This window comes from Herpailurus yagouaroundi, unplaced genomic scaffold, assembly GCF_014898765.1.
Source record: "Herpailurus yagouaroundi ecotype Mexico unplaced genomic scaffold, PumYag 67700, whole genome shotgun sequence".
NCBI lineage: Eukaryota > Metazoa > Chordata > Mammalia > Carnivora > Felidae > Herpailurus > Herpailurus yagouaroundi.
Genome location: NW_024420499.1, coordinates 6147148 through 6158260, shown reverse-complemented (window position 1 = coordinate 6158260; position 11113 = coordinate 6147148). Strand labels below are relative to the sequence as shown.

The following is an 11113-nucleotide window of genomic DNA, read 5'->3' as shown; positions in this document are numbered from 1 at the left end:
AAAAGGTGCCCTCCTCAATACCCATCACCCATCCTCCCCTCCCTCCCACCCCCCATCAACCCTCAGTTTGTTCTCAGTTTTTAAGAAAATAATTATTTTAATGTACTGTTGAATACTGTTGAATCTTGTTGAGAAGTTTTGCATCCGTGTTCATCAGGGATATTGGCCTGGATATTCTTTTTACTCAGGTCTTTGGTTTTGGAATCAAGGTAATGCCTGCTTCATAGAATGAGTTTGGAAGTTTTCCTTCTATTTCTATTTTTTGGAACAGTTTGAGAAGAACAGGTGTTAACTCTTCTTTAAATGTCTGATAGAATTCCACTGGGAAGCCATCTAGCCCAGGACTCTTGTTTGTTGGGTGATTTTCAATTACTGATTCAATTTTTTTGTTTTTTGTGGGTCTGTTAAAAATTTCTATTTCTTCCTGTTTGAGTTTGGGTAGTATGCAATTTTGTAGAATTTGTCTATTTTTTCCAGATTTCCCAGTTTGCTGGCATATAATTTTTCACAGTATTCTGTTATAATTGTATTTCTGTAGTGTTGGTTGTGATCTCTCTTCTTTCATATGTGGTTTTATGTATTTGGGTCCTTTCTCTCCTTTTTGTTAAGTCTGGCTAGCGGTTTATCAATTTCGTTAATTCTTTCAAATAACCAGGTCTTAGTTTTGTTGGTCTGTTCTACTTTTTGTTTTTTGTTTGTTTATTTGTTTTTATATCATTTATTTCTGCTTTAATCTTTACTATTTCCATTCTTCTGCTGGCTTCAGGCTTTATTTGCTGTTCCTTTTGTAGCTCCTTTAGGTGTAAGGTAAGGTTGTGTGTTTGGGACCTTTTTTGTTTCCTGAGATAGGTCTGAATTTCAATATACTTCCCTCTTAGGAGTGCCTTTGCTGCATCCCAAAGGTTTTGGACTGTCATGTTTTCATTTCCATTTGCTTCCATGTATTTTTTTATTTCTTCTTTAATTTCCTGGTTAACCCGTTCATTCATTAGTAGGATATTCCTTAACCTCCATGTATTTGAAAGCTTTCCAATTTTTTTTCTTTTTCTTTTATTTTTAAAGTTTATTTATTCATTTTGAGACCAAGAGAGAGAGTGGAGAAAGAAGGGGCAGAGAGAGAGGGGGAGAGAGAGAGAATCTCAAGCAAGCTCCATGCTGTCAGCACAAAGCCCGATGTGGGGCTTTCACTCACAAACCATGAGATCATGACCTGAGCCAAAATCAAGAGTTGGACGTTTACACAACTGGGCTTCCCAGGCACCCATTTCCAAACTTGGTCTTATGGTTGACTTCAAGTTTCATAGCGTTGTGATCTGAAAATATGCATGGTGTGATCTTGATCTTTTTGTACTTGTTGGGGGCTGATTTGTGACCCAGTATGTGATCTATTCTGGAGAATGTTCCATGTGCACTCAAAAAGAATGTGTACTCTTCTGTTTTAGGATGAAATGCTCTGAATATATCTGCTAAGTCCATCTGGTCCTGTGTGTCATTCAAAGCCATTATTTCATGGTTTATTTTCTGCTTAGGTGATCTTTCCATTGTTGTAAGTGGGATGTTAAAGTCCCTTATTATTATTGTATTATTATCAGTGAGTTTCCTTTTGTTATTGATTGATTTATATGTTTGGCTGCTTTCAAGTTGGAGGCATAATATTTACAATTGTTAGGTCTTCTTGATGGATAGACCCCTTAATTATGGTACAATTCCCTTCTTCATCTCTTGTCACAGTCTTTGTTTTAAAATCTAGTTTGTTTGATATAAGTATGGCTACTCTGGGTTTATTTTGGCAGCCATTACCATGATAGATGGTTCTCTATCTCACTTTCGACATGCAGGTGTGTTTAGGTCTAAAATAGGTCTTTTGTAGGCAGCATATTGATGGATCTTGTTTTTTTTTTTTTTCCTCCATTCTGATACCCTATATCTTTTGATTGAAGCATTTAGTCCATTTACATTCAGAGTGATTATTTAAAGGTATGAATTTAGTGCCATTATATTACCTGTAGAGTTGGCGTTTCTGGTGATGCTCTCTGGTTCTTTCTAGCCCTTTGTTGCTTTTCATCTTTTTTTTTTACCCCCCCTTAAAATTTCGTGTAGGGTTGGTTTAGTGGTCACAAACTCCTTTAGTTTTTGTTTGGGAAACTCTTGATCTCTCCTTCTATTTTGAATGACAACCTTGTTGGAGAGTATTCCTGGCTGCATATTTTTTCCATTCTGCATATTGAATATATCTTGCCTCCTTTCTCACTTGCCAAGTTTCTTTGGACAGATCTGCTGTGAACCTGATCTGTCTTCCCTTATAAGTTTAAGGACTTTCTTTCCACTTTCTGCTTTCAGGATTCTTTCCTTGTCTGTGTATTTTGTGAAGTTGACTATGATATGTCTGGGTAATGTCCAGCTTTTGTTGAATTTAATGGGAGTTCTCTGTGCTTCTTGGATTTTGATGTCTGTGTCCTTCCCCAGATTAGGGAAGTTTTCAGCTGTAATTTGCTCACATAAAACCTCTGCCTCTCCTCTTTCTTCATCTTCTGGGACTCCTATGATATTAATGTTTTTATGTCTTAATAAAATCACTGAATTCCAAGTCTGCCTTCATGATCCCTGACCTTTGTTTCCCTCTTTTCAGCTTTATTATATTTCATAATTTTATCTTCTATATCGCTAATTCGCTCCTCTGCCTCATCCATCCTCGTTTTTATGGCCTCCATATGGGTTTGCATTTTGGTTATAGCATTTTTCATTTTGGCCTGACTAGATTTCAGTTCTTTTATCTTTGCAGAAAGGGATTCTCTTGTGTTTTCTATGCTTTTTTCAAGCCCAGCTCGTATCCTTATAATTGTTGTTTTAAATTCTGGTTCAGACATCTTACTTATATCTGCATTGACTAAATCCCTGGCTGTCATTTCTTCCTGTTCTTTCTTTTGAGGTGAATTCCTCTATCTTGTCACTTTTAAGGAAGAAAAACACAATAAAAATAATAATGAAATGAAATAAATATTTAAAAATTAAAAAAAATCAGATAAAGGAAGTTAGATGCTAAGCATGTTTTGCTCTGCTTTGATCTGTTTAAGAGAAGCTTGGTAGAAAAAAAAAAGAAGAGAGAAAAAAGATTTAAAATTTTTAAAGTAAAAAATAATAAAATAAATTAAAGATCAAATAAGATAAAAAATGTTGCTTGTTCTGTATCCAAAAACAAAAGAAAAGAAAAACAACAAAAAAAACAGAAGCAATAACAAAACAAATGAACAAGCAAACAAAAAAACCCACATGAAGGTAGATCCAGTTTCCCCTAGAGCTGAAACTTTGCAGCAGTCTATGGTCAGTAGACTAAGTCCTTGGAAAGGATTTGTGCTGGTCTTATGGGGGGAGGGACCTGCTGTTCTGATTCTCAGGCCCACTTGCCCTAGTGGAGATGTGCCTGAGTGTGCAGGTGGTCAGGGCTTTGGTATGTTATCTCTATTCTCCACTTGGTGGCGCTGTTTAGCCCACTGAGGTTGATCAGTGTTGGTGGGCTAATGGTGAAAATGGTTTCATCCCTCTCTCAAGTCTCCGGAATGGGAAGTTCGTGCCCTTGTAGGCACACTATCAGTCACCTCTGATACCTCCTGTGTCCCTGGCTTCCATCAGCTCCCCATCTCCCTCTTATCTGTGTCCAAGCTGTCTGCCTACCAGGCTGTGCCCCTCTCCAGAGTTTTATCTCAGGTGTGGCTGTGTTTCAAAATCCCACACCTCACAGATCCCTGCTGTTCCAACCCACGGTATCTGCACACTGTGGCCAGTGCACACTGTGGCCAGCTTGTCCCAGAAATGGTCGTGCTACCACACAGTGGCAGCTGCTCAGAGTTTATGGTAAATTGCAACACACAACCGGCTCCAGGGTTTGTTGCCCTCAGCTGGTGTCTTTGTTCCAAAGAGGTGAACATGACATGGCAGCTTGATGACATGCCCGCTGGGTCTTTTGCCAGAGGAGAGGCTGTATCACCTCTATCAAATGCAGTCCAAGCAGGTGAACCGCTTCTCTCTGTGTCACCCAGGGGATCCTCAGACCATGCTGTCCGCTGCCGGTGCTCTGCCCTCCTTCCTCGCTAGAGCACCACTAGGGGCTGGGCTCTGAAACTTCAGACTTTGTGCTCCACTGTTTACAAAAAACTGGCAGTATTGAAACCCTCTCCCTTTTCCCCTGTCAATGGTTTTGGGGAACTGTTTTCTTATGCAGTCTCCTGTGTGTGTCTTCACTCTTTCTCTCTAGCTGCTTTCAGGGGCAGTGCTTTCTTGTGCAAACCTGATGCCCTGCTCAATCTCCCCCTCTCTCTTTCTCCTTTCCATGAAAATGGCTCCCTCCTCTGTAGCACCGGCCTCTTCTCTCCCCCAATTCACCTCTCCGCACCATGTACCTGCTGCATTCTCTCCCTCAGATTATAGATTGTTCTGCTAATCCCCAGATCGATTTCCTAGGTGTTCAAAATGGTTTGATGTTGATCTAGGTATGTTCCAGGGAAGAGACAAGCCCAGGGTCCCCTTACTACTCTGCCATCTTAACTCTTCCTCCTGGTGTTTTTTTTCTTTTATGCTTTTTTGTGCTTCTACAATAACCATGCATTCCTTTTTGTATTAATCTTACAATAAGAAAAATATAAACTTTTTGATGTTCTAGAGCCCTTTTCTGACTAATTTATCTCCAGTCAGTAATGAATTTCCCTTCTGGATAATTCTGCAACTCTTCCACTTTGCAACAAATCTGAAAACTTCTCAGATGGTTTCCTTTTGCACTTCTTCATCCCTGCACCATATTTATTTTATGTAACCCCTACAGACCTCGTTTCCTGGATTTACTGCCATCTTCCGTGGTAAACTCTTGATGTCAGTATGTTTAAACCTTGTTTCTTCTCTGATAAGCTTTTTACCTTTACAGGAAAGTAATTGATTGCATTACCATATATGACAAATTCAGAATGGTTTGTGGTTTTCCACTCACATCTTACAGGTTTTCTCCTGTTTGTGGGTACTGTGAATTTAGTATCATTAAATTAAGTTAGTTTTCTCTAGATAATTTTTTGATCTTTTTGAATCTCAACCATGTCTTTGCTTGAAAATTCACTCATCTTTCATTCTTGTTCAATTGCAGGGGGAGAGAGGGTTTCCAGGTTTGGAAGGCCATCCAGGTTTGCCTGGATTTCCAGGTCCAGAAGGGCCTCCAGGGCCTCGGGGACAAAAGGTATGTACCAGGTTGCCATCCAGTAATACTAGAGGCATTAAGTCATCTTAAATGTGGGACTAGGTATCAAGTCAACTAAAAATATATCTAAATAAAATAATAGGATAGCTGAGAGTCTAAATTTTGTTGTTGGTTTAAAAAACTGAATATTACTGTCATATTCAAATGGTTTTGGAAGATGCTGCTGATTGTATGTAGTTATTGGTATCCTTAACAAAAACTGAATTTTGTCAGGAGCTCAGCTGAGCTGGAGAGAGCTAAACTGCCAGGTGTCAGAGTAGCTGATTAAGGAAACAAGCCAAAATGAAAGGAATAGTCAAACCTTTTACTGTGACAGTGTAATAAACAAAATGTTTAACTAGAAAAAGCACCAACTTCCCCCACTGTCCTATTTTTCCCCATGGAACTGCACCAGTGAGGATCTCGCCTTGGACGGCCAAGAGGAAGTTGAGGGCTGTGTTGAGGCTAGTCTGTTCTGCTTCCAAAACTGAAGTAGTGTCATTGATGAGTTAAATAATGGTCAAAGACAGGTTGTACATAACTTGCTGTAATTGAATGACCCTGAGTAGGAAAATTTGCCTGGAGCATACACATGAATAGAATTAATACCACCATGTGACAGTTCTCCTCACTAACCAGAACACCTGGTTTTGGAATTCCCCTCTTACTCTGTTTAGTTTGATATGCTCAATGGGAGAGACTGTCTTGAATATTTGGCAGTCTGTTATCAATTCCCTGTAGGTACGTGTTACATTGGTAGGAATGTTGAAGGCCAGGCTTTTACCAAATAATAATACCCCAAGGGAGACACACACACAGTGCTGGTAGTATAAAAGCCGTTGATTGCCATGGGAGTCAGCCAGCCCAAAGTTCCTTCTGGTGGGTAGGGTACTTAAGTGGAATTGGAAAATTTGTGTCAGGTAGGCACAGGTATAGGGGAGGAGGAAACCACCACTATGGAGGTCAAAATAGCCCTAGTGGCAGATCTCATTTCCCTTTTCCCAGATGCTTCAGTTACTCCCATCTCAGACAGAAGAAATTTGACACGTGAGGAGGCATTTTGTTTCTGTAGTGTCAGAGTCCAACCGTGGCAACACATCAGGTCCACTGTGATACGGTTGGGGTATCTGAGGTACTAAAATGTTTCATGTTTAGAGACATGTCCATTTGTTGTATTCAGTGGCACAGCAGTAAGGTGTTTACCTATAGGGTTGGACAGTGGGTGACATATTCAGCAGTTTGTCAAATTCAGAGTCGTGGCAACTACCTGGGACAGGTATACCAGTGACTTTGGTGAGGTAGATGTCACATAGGCTGTTCTGTGGGAGAGAAAGATGAGAGGATAGGTTCATACACCCTTTCTTTCCTATGTGCAGCCTCATGGATCCAAAGGTACTGTTTTCCTATCAGTTAGGAAGACTTTTCCCCATTGACTGCTGCGTAGGCAATCTCTCCTATACCATAAGCAAGGATATCACCCTATGTGCATGTTACGATAGGGAATCAAAGAGATAATAGTGAATGCTAAGATTGGGAGAAGTTTCTGGGTTTTCTAAAAATAGTTCTTTTGGTTGATTGCCCTTTACCATCTATATTAGGTAGACCGGTGAACTGACCATGAAGGGGGCCAGTTCTGTTTTTTGCCTGGAAATGAAAAGTACTTTAAAAACCTTTTTTTTCCCTAATTTTATTTCATCTAATAGTGGTACATTATGTCATTACAGTATTAAGGAGATCAAATGGATACTCATCAAGTAGTCTTTCCAATAAAGGAGGAAATTAATTTAAATACATAAATACTTGTAAACACTTAACTGTATCAGAGCATAGATTGTGGGGGTGTGCTTGGGCATGATCTCTGAGGAAGTGACAGTATATCAAGGTAGTCTTGTTAGATTCAAGAGCAGAAGGGACCTGCACTAAATTTTCTGAGTAGAACTTTACACTAAGGAAAAAGCAAGACTCTAAATCACTGCCTAGAAGTTAAGTAGATGGGGCACTTAACAGAATTTCTTATGTCTAATGAAGTGCAAACACAGCAGATTATTTCTTGTGCACCCAGAAGTGGCACAGAAGTAGCAGCTGGATCTGAAAGAGTCAAGTGGATGGAACTGAGCACTAACTCAGCAGTAATCCATGCGTCCTACTGGCGTGGGACATCTCAATGAATTCTAGCTTGGACTGGTCTATCTCACTCCTCAACATCTCAGAACTCCTTAAGCTCTCCATAATTTAGACACAGCCTTATAAAAATGAGATGGGGATTTCAAGCAACTGAGATTAAATTTCAGTCATGTTAGTGAAGTGTTCAGTCATGTTAGCTTTGAAATAGAAATTACTTTGAACCATAATAAAATAAAGATACATTTCTTGCACCTGAGTTTACCCAGGTGAATTATGGGCTGAATTTCTTGTGCACCATGCTTGCTGAAAGGTGGCACTTTTAATAAAGATTTGTGGCAGATTAAAAAAAGTTAACTACCTTAGAATCCCTTTGAAATAATTTAGCATTAACTAGAACTATTGTACATTAGTATGACAGCTTTTAATGGTGTGATTGTATGCATTTTAGATTTAGAAATTAGTCCAGTCTTTTGCTGTGGTTCCATTTCAGTATCTGTACAATGAAAAGGTTGGACTACTTTCTAAAGTATTGGGATTCTAAATTTGAAGAGCTTTGTACCTCTATCTCCAGTCTCATTTCGTGCTTCCCAATGTAGCTGAATTTATACTTTATAATTTTTATGTGATTGGGTGTTCTAGTACATGCATTTATGTTGGCATATATGCTCAGTCAAAAATTTGGTAGGATTGTTTTTTAATATGTATATTCTTTTTTAAATTTTTTAACATTTATTAATTTTTGAGAGAAAGAGAGACAGCCCAAGTGGAGGAGGGGCAGAGAAAGAGGGAGACACAGAATCTGAAGCAGGCTTCAGGCTCTGAGCTGTCAGCACAGAGCCTGACGTGGGTGTTGAACCCACAAACTGTGAGATCATGACCTGAGCCGAAGTCAGACACTTAACCAAATGAGCCACCAAGGCTTCCCAATATATATTCTTATATATGAAAGTAAAGATATATAAAACAAATACATGTATAGATTGTATATATAAAAATTTACAAAGGATTTCTTTATTCTTAAAAATTAAATTAAATTAATTTTTGATAATATATTCACTTACACAAAATAAATAAACATAGGAAAGTACATTGTGAAAAAGATTTCCTTTCCACCTGTATCCATTAGCCACTGACTTCTACATATCCCTAACAGATACTAATTTCTAGTACTTTCTTGTGAATATCCTCAATAATTTTTATGGATATTCACACAGATACAAATATATACATGCACATACATGCTTATATACACACAGACGCACTTTTACCTACGTTTGTTTATAAACTGGTAGCATATTAAACATGTTTGGCCTTTGTTTTTCACTTAATATATATTGTAGACATCTCATGTCAGTACACACAGAATTTCCTCATTATCTTTTATAACTGGATTGTATTCCACTGCATGTATAAACCATAATTTATTAAGCCAGTCCCCTACTGATGATTAGTTAAATAATTTTCAGTTTTTTGCCACTACAAACAGTGCTGCTAAGATGTATAATTTTAATAGACTTCCTTTCCCCAATAGGGGATTATCTCTGTAAGATTACCATAAGGAGGGTACATGTTTTTATGTATTTTTATGGATATTGCCAAATTGCCCCCCAAGAAGTTATATGATTTATCCTTGGTTTGGCAATATACAGGAAGATCAATTTCCCTATAGTTTCACCAACCCTATTATGAGACTTGACTTTTCGTCAATCTGATAGATGAAAATGGTCTTTCAATGCTTTTAGATTGCATTTCTCTTATTAAGAGTGAGATTAAGGATCTTTTCATAGGTATAAGAATCATTTGTGTTTTCTGTGAACTGTCTTCATATCATTTGCCCATTTTTCTACTGTATTATTGGTAATTTTATATGTTAATGAGCTATTTATGCATTAGGGAGATTACCCTTGGTCTGTGTTGTGAGTTGCAGTTATTTCCCCTAGGTGATCATGTCTTTGCTGAGTATGTGCGTGTGTGTGTATATTTTTGTATATCTGTGTTTTTCAGGGATCCTTTATGGCTTTTGAATTTTGAGTAGGAAATGCCTTCCCCACTGTAAGATTATAAAATAATTTTCGCATGTTTTATCCAAGTATATTAATAGTTTCATTTCATGTAAATATTTTATCTATTTCTAATTCATCCTGGTGTGTGGTTTGTGATGTAAGTTCCATGTTTATTTTTTTACAAATGTCCTCACAAGTATGTCCCAATGTAAACTTCCCCATTGATTTGCAGTGCCACTTTCATTATAAACCAAAATCATGTGAATATACGTACTTGTTTTAGACCTTCCATACTCTTCCAATGATATGTTTATTCAAATGTCAGAACCAAACTATTTTAATTATTGATGTATTATGCTGTATTTTTGTATCTGACAGCACTAGCGTCCCCTTACTGCTCTTTTTTTCCCCAGAATTTTCCTGAATGTTCTTGCTTATTTATTTTTCCATATGAACTTTAGAGTCACCTTATCTAGTTGTCTTTTCAAAACTCATGTTATTTCTGTTTATTGTGTCAAATTTTAACTAAATTTATTGAGAATTGATCATTTTTTATGTTGACTCCTATTATCCAAGAACATAGAATGCCTTTCCATTTGTTCTTATTTCCCATTTTGAACTTCAGAAACGTTTTAACCTTTTCTTCTTATGAATCTTGCACATCTCTTAAGTTTATCCCCAAATATTTTATCCTGCTTTTGCTACTGTAAACTGTATATTTTATTCCATTATGTTTTCTAACTGGTAGTTGGTATATAAGAAAGCTATTTATTTTCTCATATTGATTTTGTGTACAGTTATCTTCCTGAGTTACCTTATTGATTATAGTGGTTTTCATGTAATTTTCTTGGGTTTCCACTCATACAATCATTTATTTGCTTTTAGTGGTAGTTTTGCCTCATCCTTTCCAATTTTTGTACCTCTATTATCTGTCTCTTATTTAACCATGTTGGTTAGTACAACCAGTACAACATTAAGGAATCTTTGTCTTATACCTGCCTTTTGTGGAAAGACCCAAAAAGATTCATTAAGCAGTCTTCTCCTTGTTTTAAAATAGAATTGGATTGAGGAGGGCACCTGTTGGGATGATCACTGGGTGTTGTACGGAAACCAATTTCACAATAAATTTAATATTTAAAAAAAAAATAAAATAAAATACTATTGGATTTACTTTAATCTCCTTAGAGATGAGTCTGTTGTGGAAAGAGATTATTAAACTTTTTAAAAAGTTAAGGATAGGAGACATAATAATGCCCATCCCCTAATTGATGTCCATGACCTGATCCTCAGGATTTGTGAATATGTTAGTTTATATAGACAAGCAAAATTAAGATTGCAGATGAAGTTAAATTTGCTTATCAGCTGGTCTTCAACCACAGAGATTATTCTGGATTATCTAGGTGGGCCCAGTATAATCACAAGAGTCCTTTAAATATGGAAGAGGGAGGCAGAAGAATCAGTGTAGGAGTGATGCAGTGTTAGAAAGATTCATTCAACCATAGCTGGCTTTGAAGATTGAAGAGCTGAGGAAGGCTGGCTGTTCTAGAAGCTGGAAGAAACAAAATGGATTTATCCTTCCTAGAACCTCCAGAAAGCAACAGTGTTCTGCCACCGAGACCACTGTCATACTTCTGACTTCCAGAACAGTAAGGTTGTGTTGGTTTAAGCCACTAAGTTTGTAGTAATTTATAAAAACAGCATAAGAAACTAATATACCAGGTAACCCTTTTCCCAAATGAAGCTTTTCCTGGAAGCCCCACATAAAACA

At 37.5% G+C, this 11113-nt stretch overlaps 1 protein-coding gene across 8 annotated transcripts in view; it reads left to right on the top strand.

The window, feature by feature from the left end:
• Positions 1–11113, top strand: part of COL4A5 (collagen type IV alpha 5 chain) — a 269256-nt gene that overhangs the window by 116499 nt on the left and 141644 nt on the right. For all 8 annotated transcript variants that reach the window (XM_040468444.1, XM_040468445.1, XM_040468446.1 and 5 more), the window contains exon 4: positions 5129–5218. In XM_040468444.1, coding sequence (XP_040324378.1) covers positions 5129–5218 — 90 coding nt within the window. The remainder of the gene's footprint in view (positions 1–5128; positions 5219–11113) is intronic.